Source organism: Girardinichthys multiradiatus, chromosome 21 (assembly GCF_021462225.1).
Source record: "Girardinichthys multiradiatus isolate DD_20200921_A chromosome 21, DD_fGirMul_XY1, whole genome shotgun sequence".
Lineage (NCBI taxonomy): Eukaryota > Metazoa > Chordata > Actinopteri > Cyprinodontiformes > Goodeidae > Girardinichthys > Girardinichthys multiradiatus.
In genome coordinates this window covers 12,825,363-12,840,052 of record NC_061813.1, presented here as the reverse complement: position 1 = coordinate 12,840,052, position 14,690 = coordinate 12,825,363, and the positions used below count along the sequence as shown (strand labels likewise).

Genomic DNA, 14,690 nt, shown 5'->3' with positions numbered 1-14,690 from the left:
CGTTGGCCACAGCCTAGCCTCTTCTATGTGCTACCGATGAGAAACAAGCGAATACCACAAAGGTTCCGGATAATTATTAAAACATAATAATGATTTAATCTGATTATACGTCATCTTCTCGTAGTTTAACGACGACACTGCTGTAGCAGACACACAGTTTCTAGTATTACGCAGTCATTGGGTTAATGTAGTTATAAGTTGACCAATCAGAGTGAGCAGCAGGACTGGGCTCCACCCACACCGACTCGCCCAGCTGTTGTTGTCAGATAAACATGTTTTTCTCATTCGGCCAGAAGCGAAATAATTTGTTGGATCAAGAGCTTTCAAATCAGAAGCAAAACGGATAAATTAATGTGAGTAAGCCTCCATCCACTAAGGAGCAGGTATTGTGAGTGATTGTAATGATTTGGGTTGGTCGCCACACCCCGCTGCCGCTGCAGCTTGTCATTACAGCAGCTAAAGATGACGTCTACGAGTGTGACCGTGGTGTTTACAAAGTCTCTATAAACTTTCCTGGTTGATGTATCTGTAATTGTGTCCTGTTTTTATTTTTTATCGTCTTTCTGCATTCATCTGAGGACCACCATATTGTAATGCAACAATGTTGTGCAACAGGTTTCAACAAACCCCTTATGCTTTTTCACGTTATGTGACAATAAAACCACGAACTTCAGTGTATTTTGGGGGGATCTAATGTCATTGACCAACACAAAGTAGTGCATAATTAAGAGATGAAAAGAAGATAATGTCTGGTTTTTAATTTTGTTTCACCAATAAAAGTGAAAATATGTGGTGTGCATTTGTCAACCACACCCCAGCATCTCTGTCCCTCTGCAGAAAAGCATCGCCACAGCCACCACGATGTGTTGCCATTTGGATATGGTGCACGCTGTGATAAGTATTAGAACTACTGCCCCACATTGTGCTTTGCAAGCAAGAAAGACCAATTTGACCAGAGCACCTTCTTCCACGTTTACTGGGTCATCTAATTGCCTTGTGGCAAACTACGAACTGGACTGAGAATGGCTTTCTTTCAACAATGGCTTTCTGCTTGCTATTCTTCTTTAAAGGCCAGCTATGTGGAGTGCATGATCAATAGTTATCCTGTCAACAAATATTCCCACATGAGCTGTGGATCTCTGCAGCTTCTCCAGAGTTATCATGGGCTTCTTAGTTCTTTATCCAATTAATGCACCCTGTGTCCAGGATGACAGCTGAGGTGGATGACCATGCCTTGGTAGGTTTGTAGTTGTGACATACTCTTTCCATTCTCAGTTGACAGATTGAATAGTGCTCTGTTAGATGTTCAAAATTCAGTATATTGCTGAAAAACCACACCCTGCTTTAAACTTCTCCACAACGTCCTCCCTGACCTGTCTACTGTGTTCCATGGTCTTCATGCTGCTTGTGACATGAGAACATTTTAAAAGGTCCAAGGGGTATGAATACTTTTCAAAGGCACTGTACCTTTCATTGAAATGCACTAATGTTGATTAGGCATTATTACTTCTTAAACGCAGCATTAACGCTCATATATTGCACAGCATTGCAGTAAAATTTCCTCCTCAGGATTTTTCCTTGTTTGCCAACAGCCGATCGTCTCCTCAACACACCGAGCTGAAATGGCCTCAGCGGTGGCCTCGGCACCCAGGGCCACTCACTTGACCACCAAGGTGGAGCTGACTATCTCATGTGAAAACCTGATGGACATGGACGTCCTCTCCAAGTCGGACCCTCTGTGCGCCCTTTACATCAACGCTTCAGGCTCCCACTGGTACGAGGTCTGTGTTGGGTCATGATGAGGGGGGGATTGGTGGTGAAGCAGTAAAAAAATGTCCACATTTTTCCTGATAAATTCATCCTCAGTAAGAGAGCATGATGTCTTTATTCTTCTTCAATTAGTTTGGTCGCACAGAGATGATCCTGAACTGCCTGAACCCAAAGTTTGCCAGGAAGTTTGTCATTGACTACAACTTCGAGATGGTGCAGAGGCTGAGGTTTTGCGTGTATGACATCGACAATAGTACCTATGACCTGAGTGATGATGATTTCTTAGGGGAGCTGGAATGTACCCTTGGTCAGGTGAGTCATATGTGGAGTTCTAAATAAAAAAATGTTCTATTTTAATAATTTTTCAAAACAAGTTTTGTTTGCATCCAGATAGTTTCCAACAGGCAGATGACCCGACCGTTGCTGCTGAAGGACAGGAGACCGGCAGGCATTGGGACCATAACTGTGGGTGGGCCCATTACTCCTCACTGCTCTCTCCCACAAACACATTCTGTATAATATGCTTCACTGCACTGTAATGCAGTCAGAACAAGAAGTAAAGTAGCTAATTATTTTATACCACTGATTTATAGATCTGTGCTGAAGAAATAACAGACACAAGAGTAGCAAACTTTGAAGTGTCAGCCCGCAGGCTTGACAAAAAGGTACAGACGGTCACATTGCTCGAGCTGTCTAATCTGATTCGTTTGTGCTGGACATAATAAAATGGCTGTAATGTCGCTCAGTTTCTTTGGTGGTCCGATCCCTTCTTGGAATTCTACAAGCAGATGGAAACAGGATGGCAGCTGGCTCACAGGACAGAGGTAAACGTATGAATCCTCGTCTCATGCACCTGCAGGACTGCAGTCGTAGCTCAGTTTGGGTTCGCTCTTTCTTGTTCAAGCAGGTTGTTTACAACAACATGAACCCAGTATGGAGACCTTTCCGCATTTCACTGCGAGCTCTCTGTGGGGGAGATGTGGAAAAACCAATAAAGGTAATTTCTGATCGCAAAAGTAAGTATATTGTTCATTTTTTCTGATTTTTTATGCTGCTATCCACATTTTTGTCACCTTTGGTAAACATTTGTGAAAACTTTTAAATAAATAGGTTTTTGTTGCCACACTATTATCTGACGCTGAGAATTTATAGAAAAATTCCAACCTTTAATCTGAGTACAGGTATATAGTGAAGGGGGAAAACCATTTAAAAAAATGTTTTTAACAAAATCATTGGTGGCACAATTACTTCACTGTTAACACTTTGTAAAACCCCCTGTGCCAGTAATGCGGACTCTATTTATTAGCTGTGTTCTGGAGGCAGTCGGTTGCACTGGATTTGGGGCTAACAACGCGAAGGGGGCTCACTACAAATGCACGCCAGATATTTGAGATTTTTCTTTGTACAAAAAATTGAAAACCATATTTAATTTTCCTTTTACTTCACATAGATGTGCCAATAGTTACACGGTTGGAGCATGGAGAGGGATCTTTGACCATTTCTCTTTGCATATTCTCTCCAGAACATCCAGAGTCCTAATTCCTCTCCCTTGCTCTCTTCCCCTCTGCTTACCTCTGAGGTTTTCTATAGGGTTTAGATCTGGAGACTCAAATGGCCATGGAAGAAGGTTGATTTTCTGTCTACTGAGACATTTCTGTGTTGTTTAGGATAATTATGTTGCTGAAACACCCAATGATGATTTACTTTCAGTGTTTTATCAGAGTCCACCAGATTCTAATTTTAAAATTCCTACTCATTCAGTGCACTGTAATAAGGTCCCCAGGTGCCTTTTGAAGACATATAGGCCCACTGCATCACAGAACCTCCACCATGCTTAACAATAGACATATGTTGCCTTCCACATAGTCCCAGTCTTCAGTCAATCTTCATCTAATCTGACAAAAAGCAAATAGTTGGCTTGTAGATAAAGTCTGATGGTTGTCATGGAGACTTGGTGACCCAAGGATGTCAGTGTTTGTTACGGTTTTACTAACAGGAAGAATTGGAGATGTTTTTTACCTCTCTTGCCATCCTGCCCATTGTCAGTTGGTCCAAATCCAGTCACCAGGCAACTACAGTGAGGAAAATAAGTATTTGAACACCCTGCAACTTTGCACATTTTCCCACTTAGAAATCATAGAGGGGTCTGAAATTTTCATCTTAGGTGCATGTCCACTGTGAGAGACATAATCTAAAAAAAAAAAATAATAATCGGGACATCACAATGTATAATTGTTTAATAATTTATTTGTGTGTTACTGCTGCAAATAAGTATTTGAACACCTGTGAAAATCAATGTTAATATTTGGTACAGTAGCCTTTGTTTGCAATTACAGAGGTCAAACCTTTCCTGTAGTTTTTCACCAGGTTTGCACAAACTGCAGCAGGGATTTTGGCTCATTCCTCCACACAGATCTTCTCCAGATAAGCCGGGTTTCTGGGCTGGTGCTGAGAAACACCGAGTTTGAGCTTCCTCCAAAGATTTTCTATAGGGTTTAGGTCTGGAGACTGGCTAGGCCACTCCAGAACCTTGATATGCTTCTTACAGAGCCACTCCTTGGTTATCCCAGCTGTGTGCTTCGGGTCATTGTCATGTTGGAAGACCCAGCCACGACCCATCTTTAATGCTCTGAGGGAAGGAGGTTGTTCCCCAAAATCTTGCAATACATGGCCCTGGTCATCCTCTCCTTAATACAGTGCAGTCGTCCTGTCCCATGTGCAGAAAAACATCCCCAAAGCATGATGCTTCCACCCTCATGCTTCACAGTAGGGATGGTGTTTTTGGCATGGTACTCATCATTGTTCGTCCTCCAAACACAGCGAGTAGAATTAAGACCAAAACATTATATTTTGGTCTCATTTGACCACAGAACTTTCTCCCATAACTCCTCTGGATCATCCAAACAGTCATGGGTAAACTTAAGACGGGCCTGAACGTGTGCTGATTTAAGCAGGGGAACGTTTGTGCCATGCATGACTTTAAACTATGACGTCTTAGTGTATTACCCACAGTAACCTTGGAAACAGTGGTGCCAGCTCTCTTCAGGTCATTGACCAGCTCCTCCCGTGTAGTTCTGGGCTGATTCCTCACCTTTCTTAGGATCATTGATACGCCACGTGGTGAGATCTTGCATGGAGCCCCGGTCCGAGGGAGATTGACACTCATGTTTAGCTTCTTCCGTTTTCTAATAATTGCTCCAACAGTTCATCTTTTTTCACCAAGCTAGCCCTTTCCAGGCTTGTGGAGTTCTACAATTTTGTCTCTAGTGTCTCTGGACAGCTCTTTGGTCTTAGCCATGTTAGTAGTTAGAGTCTAACTGATTGTGTGGGGTGGACAGGTATCTTTATGCACTAACGACCTCAAACAGGTGCTTCTAATTTAGAATAATAAGTGGAGTGGAGGTGGACTTTTTAGAGGTGGATTAACAGGTGTTTGAGGGCCAGAGTTTTGGCTGATTGGCTGGTGTTCAAATACTTATTTACAGCAGTAACACACAAATAAATTATTAAAAAAATCATACGTTGTGATTTCTGTTTTTTTTTTTTTAGATTATGTTGCTCACAGTGGACATACACCTAAGATGGAAATTTCAGATCCCTCCATGATTTCTAGGTGGGAGAACTTGCAAAGTTGCAGGGTGTTCAAATAATTATTTTCCTCACAGTATTTGCTAAAGAAAACATGGTTCTTTGTGTCTTGTCGTACTTATGTCCCAGGGAAACAAGATTGCTAATGAAAGGAGCCGTAATGATCATCCTAAAAAGAGAAAAGAAAGCATGACTCATTTCATAATAAATTACATTTATTTTAAAGGGATTATTAGAGGTACCATTAAATCACCAGCGATTTTGCTAAAATAATTATCTCTCAACATTTTTCCCCACACAGAATAAATGTTTGCATATTAAAGGTTGTATTTTTCAGTTTTTTGGTGTGATACATTAATACAGCCTCTGATGAACACCATCATATAAAACAATGTCATTGTAACTTTAATTGGCTTATTTATTATCTATTTCTGTTGAATATATATTGTTCACCTGTGGTCGATCATACAGGACTTTAGGACCTCAGCTACACCCTGATATGTAGAATATTAGAATTTAAAGCACGTGTACTTAGTTTTCATCTTGGCTATACCTGCCTGCTGTTTGAAAATCCTCCGTATTAACACAGACTAAAATGTTTTCTTCACTACTCAGTGGAAAACTGGCTTGAACTCTGATTACAGTACATCTGTTGCTTGTATTGACTTGTTTGACTTTATTCTCTCACATGCTACTAATTTATGCTGTATTGCATTGTTTTTTTCTGTTGTATAATGCTACCAAACCTAAAAAGCAGCAGTGTTTGTCATCCAGCTGAATGGGTACAAATACATGATCCACGGATCATGCGTGAAGGAGAGCTGTACCCTTTTTTTCTCACTAATCTGAGGTAATGCTATTGCGCTTCAGCTGACAATAATAAGGTGTCATATATGCATGTTATGTGAGATGCTTGTTATATGATGAAGCTCACGTAATACAGGAACATATCTTGGTGTGTTTCTTTTTGAAGAAATTGTTCTTCTTCCCTTTAGGTTGATTGCTATGACCATCATGTGAGCGGCTCGCATGACCTTATTGGGAGCTTTAGAGCCTCACTAGCAGAGATGTTAGCAGGAACGCATCTTTCACCAGTAAGGCTTTCTAGGTCCCTATGGATTATTAGTGTGTTTGTGTGTGTGTGTGTCATTAAACTATTTATATTTCACAAAGGTTAATATGTTTTTGTTTCCATTTTCAGGCTGAATTTGAATGCATTAACTCCAAAAAGCTGAAAAACAAAAAATATAAAAACTCTGGGGTTATCTGCATAAAACGCTGCCAGGTAACAATGAAAAATCATCCGCCATTTTGTACATTTCATAATATTTCTCAATAAGGTCTGCTTCACACTGGATTAAGACTACCCTATCAAGCTGAAAATCATCCAGAGCAAAAATAGTCTGCGGAGGATCTTAGCAAGGTCTTCTTCAACATATTATGAGTGGTATGGGCTCTCCATTAAGTTCCCAGCATGCACAAAACTTCTGAAGGGAGGTTGTAGTGCTTTATTATCATAACAGTATCATTCTGTGGGGCTGGTCCACATCCTGTGCCACACTCAGGCCTGTAGAAAAATGTATGGACTTTGCTCCGTGTGTATTGGGCCTGGAATAGGGGAGAAGTTCCTACGCCTTCAAAGCACGCCTAGTCTTGGATGTAATTCAGGGTCACAGAGGTGGCCAACTCTAGTCTTCATCTAAATCATGCAGGACCTCTGCCTTATGGAAAGCTCAGTAGTGTGCAGCACTCTGTACAGAAAACCTCTCAGTAGCATCTTCTCATACTTCTCATGAAAATACTAATGGTGTTTCCTCCTTCTTGCAAAGCAGAAACTGGTGGCTGAGTTCCAGAAACTTCAATCTTGTATAAAAACATTTCATAGAACGTGATGCTGACATGTTCTGCTACCAACGTGAGACCTGTGGTGGTGGTAGATTTCTTATGGAATTACTGGGATCCAGGAGGAAAAAGCTTATTTGACAGACTCCAAAGGAGCCTGGCTACGTCACACACAGCTTTTCCAAGTTTCTACAATCCAGCTACTTTCAAATTGCTCGTAGAGGTTGCGGAAACGTAGGGTGGTGTAATCTGGTGTCAATGGGTCCTTAGAGTTTGAGCATACCCTCCATTAATCTTGTTGATGTAGATTTTCCAAGTTTTACCTTGCCCATGTTTTTGTAAATCACTGTAAATGTTGTAAACAATTAATGTAGCATTACTTCTTTCAGGTGGAGAATGAATATAGCTTCTTGGATTATATAATGGGAGGATGTCAGATCAACTTTACTGTGAGTTTGAAAACACCTAAACTACAATTACTCAGTAAGAACTGCTATTGGTGTCTTGAAGAATCCACTTTTTATTTTTGTATTCTCTTCCTTCGGGGGCCCAGATTGCCATTGATTTTACAGGCTCTAACGGGGATCCCATGTCCCCTCAGTCCCTCCACTATATCAACCCTGAGGGCTACAATGAATACCTGACAGCTATCTGGGCTGTGGGTAACGTCATCCAAGACTATGACAGGTAAATGATATATTCTGATAAAGCAGAGCCAGGAAAAAGTTATCATGTGCACTTTGGTCCACATCACACCAATTAGCAACCCATCATCCCTAATTGTAACCATTATCAATAAACATGTTTTTCTTACCAATCGTATAATAGAGCATAGATCTACAGGTCCTTCTCAAAATATTAGCATATTGTGATAAAGTTCATTATTTTCCATAATGTCATGATGAAAATTTAACATTCATATATTTTAGATTCATTGCACACTAACTGAAATATTTCAGGTCTTTTATTGTCTTAATACGGATGATTTTGGCATACAGCTCATGAAAACCCAAAATTCCTATCTCACAAAATTAGCATATCATTAAAAGGGTCTCTAAACGAGCTATGAACCTAATCATCTGAATCAACGAGTTAGCTCTAAACACCTGCAAAAGATTCCTGAGGCCTTTAAAACTCCCAGCCTGGTTCATCACTCAAAACCCCAATCATGGGTAAGACTGCCGACCTGACTGCTGTCCAGAAGGCCACTATTGACACCCTCAAGCAAGAGGGTAAGACACAGAAAGACATTTCTGAACAAATAGGCTGTTCCCAGAGTGCTGTATCAAGGCACCTCAGTGGGAAGTCTGTGGGAAGGAAAAAGTGTGGCAGAAAACGCTGCACAACGAGAAGAGGTGACCGGACCCTGAGGAAGATTGTGGAGAAGGGCCGATTCCAGACCTTGGGGGACCTGCGGAAGCAGTGGACTGAGTCTGGAGTAGAAACATCCAGAGCCACCGTGCACAGGCGTGTGCAGGAAATGGGCTACAGGTGCCGCATTCCCTAGGTCAAGCCACTTTTGAACCAGAAACAGCAGCAGAAGCGCCTGACCTGGGCTACAGAGAAGCAGCACTTGACTGTTGCTCAGTGGTCCAAAGTACTTTTTTCGGATGAAAGCAAATTCTGCATGTCATTCGGAAATCAAGGTGCCAGAGTCTGGAGGAAGATTGAGGAGAAGGAAATGCCAAAATGCCAGAAGTCCAGTGTCAAGTACCCACAGTCAGTGATGGTCTGGGGTGCCGTGTCAGCTGCTGGTGTTGGTCCACTGTGTTTTATCAAGGGCAGGGTCAATGCAGCTAGCTATCAGGAGATTTTGGAGCACTTCATGCTTCCATCTGCTGAAAAGCTTTATGGAGATGAAGATTTCATTTTTCAGCACGACCTGGCACCTGCTGACAGTGCCAAAACCACTGGTAAATGGTTTACTGACCATGGTATCACTGTGCTCAATTGGCCTGCCAACTCTCCTGACCTGAACCCTATAGAGAATCTGTGGGATATTGTGAAGAGAACGTTGAGAGACTCAAGACCCAACACTCTGGATGAGCTAAAGGCCGCTATCGAAGCATCCTGGGCCTCCATAAGACCTCAGCAGTGCCACAGGCTGATTGCCTCCATGCCACGCCGCATTGAAGCAGTCATTTCTGCAAAAGGATTCCCGACCAAGTATTGAGTGTATAACTGTACATGATTATTTGAAGGTTGACGTTTTTTGTATTAAAAACACTTTTCTTTTATTGGTCGGATGAAATATGCTAATTTTGTGAGATAGGAATTTTGGGTTTTTATGAGCTGTATGCCAAAATCATCCGTATTAAGACAATAAAAGACTTGAAATATTTCAGTTAGTGTGCAATGAATCTAAAATATATGAATGTTCAATTTTCATCATGACATAATGGAAAATAATTAACTTTATCACAATATGCTAATATTTTGAGAAGGACCTGTATGTAGACAAATTCCCATTGTGTGGAGGAATCTTAAATTTTGAGTCTTAAGTTAGCTAGATTTACAGTTTATATGCCAGCCTTGTGTACCAGTCAGTCTCTTGCAATAGGATTCACACACCTTGAACCTTTTCACATTTTGTCACACAACCACAAACTTCAATGTATTTAATTGGAATTTTAAGTGATAAACCAACACTTTTTGAACTTTATGGCCAACATGAAAACTAACACTGCACATCAACGCAGGAAACACATCATCAACATGGTAGTAGCAGGGTCATGCTGTGGGGATAACTCTCTTCAGCAGGAACATGGAAACTGGTCAGAAATTATGGTAAGATGGGAAGTAGAAAACCTTTTAGAGGTTAAAAAATACTTGAAACTTGGGTGGAGGTTCACCCTCTAAAAGGACAACAAGCCTGTTTTTGGTGTGGTGACTCTGGAAGAGCTGCAGAGATCCACAGCACAGGTGGGACAATTTGTCTGTAGGATAACAGGGAATTTGCCGTCCACAAAATAAAATAATAATAATAATTCATCTGCAAAGATGGTGGAGACATTGCCAAAAGGTAGGATGGAGTATTGGGGCCTGGCTAAGAGACATTTGTTTGGGAAATTACGAAAATAAAGTTGTAATATTAGGAGAATAAAGTTGTTGTTTTGTGGAAGAGGACCTATCATTACTTTTTTTTTATGTTACTACTTTATTCTTGCAATATTATTCCATACAAGTTTATTCTCGTAAAGTTACAAGTTTATTCACGTAATATTACCACTTTATTCTCATATTTTACCCCCTAAAAATTCTCTTAGCCTAGCCCTAATACTCCATGCAGCTGTAACTGATTTTTATCTGTAAAATACTTGTAGTCACTATATATATATTTCTTTCTACTTCACTGCTGTGAACTACCTTGTTTTGGTCTGTTACAAAACACCCAATAAAATACATTGCAGTTTGTGTTTGTAACGTGACAAAATGTGAAAGATGTCCTATTTTCTTTACTGCAGTGTGATATGCGAGTAATTTACTTTGCTGCTTTTCCACAGGACTAGATTTCATTGATTCAAGAGCTGAGGGGAGACCAAATGTTAATCATGACTTTCTTTATGTTTAGTACTAAGATGTTTCCAGTGTTTGGATTTGGAGCCCAGATCCCTCCATCATGGCAGGTATAAAATACACCTCAAAAACCACTATTGTTGGACAACCTTGACAATCATGTAACATACCCAAGCTTCAGATTTGATTTAATAAAAAAGACTTTTTAGTGGTATTGGAACGTTTTATATAAATCTAATAAATCCAACAGCCTTCAACGTTTGCATTAGCTTTGTGTGTAAACACCATCTATATATATTCTTTAGTTTTTAATCTTTTGCCAACTCATGCCGGCAGGTTTCTCATGAGTTTCCTATTAACTTCAATCCAACAAATCCCTTCTGTGCAGGTAAGTCTGTAATCAGGTTTGACCATCTGGGTTTCACCAGTGCTGGCTTTTACTAATTGTGTGTGTGTGTGTATGTGTGTGCGTGCGTGCGTGCTGCAGGGATAGAGGGAGTGGTGCAGGCCTACCGGCAGTGTCTGCCTAACCTGAAGCTGTGGGGTCCTACCAACTTCTCTCCAATAATCAACCATGTGGCCTGCTTTGCCAGACAAGCTCTCCAGCAGAACATGGCATCAGTAGGCAACCATTTTTATACCTTAAAGTACCACAAAAATATGTCACATTTTTCAGACTGATTCAGGGATGAGAGATTTTCAGATTTCTTAGCAGTGGATTTTTTTTTTCAGGTAAGTATGCAATAAAGCCAAATTACCTTTAAAATGCTGAGTAAAAGGAAGTAACTGGAAACAGAAATAGCATCATTTCAAAAATAAAAAAATGATTAGGCCTGTCCATCAGTCGCGTCTCAACCCTTTATTCCTGTCAATGCGCAGCACTACTTTGTGCTGCTCATCCTGACAGACGGAGTGATCACAGACATGGACCGGACGCGTGCAGCGATCGTGGAGGCCTCTCGTCTGCCCATGTCCATCATCATAGTGGGCGTTGGTGGTGCAGACTTCAGTGCGATGGAGTTCCTTGACAGCGACGACAGACTGCTGCTTTCCCCCACGGGGGAGGCTGCCGCCAGAGACATTGTGCAGTTTGTGCCTTTCAGATATTTACACGTAAGCAACAAGTCAGAACCTTCCACCTGCTGTTCCAGAGTTAAAATACAATGACTTGCAAAAGTATAAATACTCCTTAAACCTTTCCACATTTTGTCACTTCACAACCATGATTTTCAATGTTTTCTATTAGAATTGTCAATATTTTATAAAGCCACATTTCGTTTAAAGTTCAGCCGTGAATCTTTTGGGTCACATGCAAAGAACTGTTGATTATTCTTTGTAAAATAGCTCAAGCTCAGTCGGGTTGGATGGTGAATGCGTGTTAAGAGCAATTTTCAAGTCTTTTCTCAGATTGTTCTATATTAAGCTTCATCCAAGTTCCCTGCTCTCATGTAACTGCCAAAGATAAGTATCCCCACAGCACGATGCTTTCGATGTCTGTTTATTGTGTGGTTGGTGTTTTCAGGGTGGTGTGTAGTATCAGTCTTCCTTCTAACATAGTGTTTTGCTCCAAAAGTTCAGTTCTGGTTTCATCTGACACCATCGTTCACGTGTTTGCTAGGTCCCTTATATATAGCTTATGGCAAACTCTAAACTGGATTTCTAGTGGGTTTCTTTCAACATGGTCGTTCTTGTTACAACTCTTCCATGACTGGATTGGTGGAGCGCACAAATAACATCTCTGCCTTCAAAAGATTCCCCCACCTGAGCTATGGGTCTCTGCAGCTCCTCCAATTACCATTTGCCTTTTTGCTGCTTCTTTGATTGTTGCCCTCCTTGCTGGGCCTGTTGGTTTACTAATGAGCTGACCTCTGCAGGCAAATATTCCACTGGATTTTATTTAGCTGTATCAGGGTAAATGGGGGTGAATACATTTCCACGCTTTTCTGACTTTTTTGTGTCATCTTCCTTTCACTTCCCAGTTACAGACTGCTTTGTGTGTTGGTCTAACTCATAAAATCCAACTAGAATACACTAAAGTTTGTGCTTATAAGATGATTTGGTCACAAAATGTGAAAAAGTTCAACGGGTATGAATACTTTTGCAAGCCACTCCGTGTGTTATTATGTGCAGATTCGACCAATAAGTAAAAGATGATTCAGCCTCGTTGTTGTGCCATGCTTTATTGCAGGGAAATAGTGTGACCCTTGCCCAAAGTGTCCTGGCAGAGCTTCCTGATCAAGTGTCGTCCTTCTTCAATTCCTACAAGCTAAAACCACCAAACGTCTTCAGTGTGCCATCCCAATCAGAAGGGTTAATTTAACCGTCTTGTTTGGAAATCGCCTGCCTGCATCTCCTCCTGTCTTTTTTTATTCATTTAGCATGGAACAGTGCAAAGAAAAACACAATACCTACCTCTCTGACTGAAATGTCCTTTAATGTACTAAATCAGACCTGTCACAACGGAATTTATAATCCAAGCACTGTTGTGATATTTGCAAGCGTTCACAATAACTGAGTCACAATATGTTTTGTTGTATCAATGCTTGCAGGGTTCTGTGAATAAATGCATGATAATATTGCAAAACTTGGAGGTTGTTGAGCTGAGGAACTGTAATGTATTTGTGTATTGCATCTGGATATCATGTCTTATATAAGAAAAACTCACAGTAGCAGAAGTGTTAAGTCTGAGTGTTGTGCTCCAAGAATGTAACAAGAAGTGTTGTGCATTCTGCCATTTTGAAGTGAATTAAGTTTATGAAATTTAATGTGCAGCTGTGCTCTGTTTGGACCGATAGCGTTAGAACTCTGTAGGACTGAGATCTGAAAAGAGCCCTTAGATCTTCTAGCCAGACGCTCTTAGTGCAGCCGATGGCCAAATTAAAGGATTTTGATGACTCCCTGTCTCTGGAACAAGCTGCCCCTTGAGATTCGTAATGCTGAGTTTGTACAGTCTTTTAAATCGCTCCTGAAAACTCACTTTTTTATATCAGAGCAGTTAGGTTGTGATGTTTCTATATTTTATCTTTTTATCCTATTTGAATTGTATATGTCGGTTTTCTTGGTTTTGGTCTTGTTTGTTGTTACCTTTATATGTGAAGAACTTTGGTCAACATTAAGTGTTGTTGTGCTATATAAATGTGCTATATAAAGGAAATTGACATTCATGACTTTATTAGCCCCTTTTCCATTGCTTGTAGAAAGCCCCTGGCTTTTTAAAAGCCAGGGGCGTTTCAATACAAATTTACTTTCACAGGTAAATGGTCCTTGTCTGGAGTAGGTCTTTCCACATTTCCCTGGGATTGTTAAAGGGGCCGTGTTGTGCGCAGCAAGGCATGGCACCACCAGCTGCAGTAATTGAAGCAGTGAGTATTCACATTTATTGTTTTTCTTATCATTAATTTGTCACAAAAAGCAGTTTTAAGATGGATTTAAGCGAGAAAGTAGACCTCAAAACTTCTTCTATGCAGTCAGTTCATCAAGAACGAGCCTTCATTTAAATGGTTTTCCTAAGATTTGGAGCAGCGGAGCCCTGCTTACAGGCTGGTCAGGCTGCTAAGCTAACTGGACAGCTTGACAGGGACTTCCCTACTAACTGCTGCCTGATCTGGGATTTACCGCCACCTGTTATCTGTTTGTTGCGACTGAAAGTGAATATAAAGCATTTAGTAGGTATGTGGTAAATAACCGCAAGTACCAGAAAATAAAATGTAATATTTTTCACTAGGAAACTTGTAACATTTTAAGTTATTGTTGGCATTGATTATTAATTATTTTACCACAGTTCTGTAAAACAAATATTTTAATGCAGTACAGATGATCAGAGCACTTCAAATTTCCCATGTACATAAAAAAATACACATTTCCCTAAGACCGTCTTTTCATGTAAACCTAACTCAGTGGAGTTTGAATTCTTTAATATTTCTAATTTTTCATAGTTTTATGCAAATGGCTCTGCAGCAGGAGAGACCAGAGTT

General features: G+C 40.6%; 1 protein-coding gene across 4 annotated transcripts; it reads left to right on the top strand.

Moving 5' to 3' along the window:
• The first annotated feature begins 219 nt into the window (after positions 1-219).
• LOC124858102 (copine-3-like) lies at positions 220-13,883 on the top strand. Of its 4 annotated transcripts, none has more exons than XM_047349904.1 (16): positions 220-353; positions 1,593-1,781; positions 1,903-2,082; positions 2,161-2,235; positions 2,364-2,435; positions 2,517-2,594; positions 2,678-2,767; positions 6,354-6,452; positions 6,560-6,643; positions 7,590-7,649; positions 7,754-7,887; positions 10,772-10,826; positions 11,053-11,104; positions 11,204-11,337; positions 11,596-11,829; positions 12,905-13,883. In XM_047349904.1, exons 2-16 carry the CDS (start codon positions 1,623-1,625, stop codon positions 13,034-13,036), a joined length of 1,638 nt encoding a protein of 545 aa, XP_047205860.1. In that variant the 5' UTR covers positions 220-353; positions 1,593-1,622; the 3' UTR covers positions 13,037-13,883. The 4 variants fall into 4 exon arrangements, with proteins under 4 accessions (XP_047205860.1, XP_047205859.1, XP_047205861.1 ...); XM_047349903.1 differs by having other exon boundaries at positions 2,675-2,767; XM_047349905.1 differs by lacking the exon at positions 220-353 and having other exon boundaries at positions 1,633-1,774; positions 2,675-2,767.
• Positions 13,884-14,690: the final 807 nt, after the last annotated feature.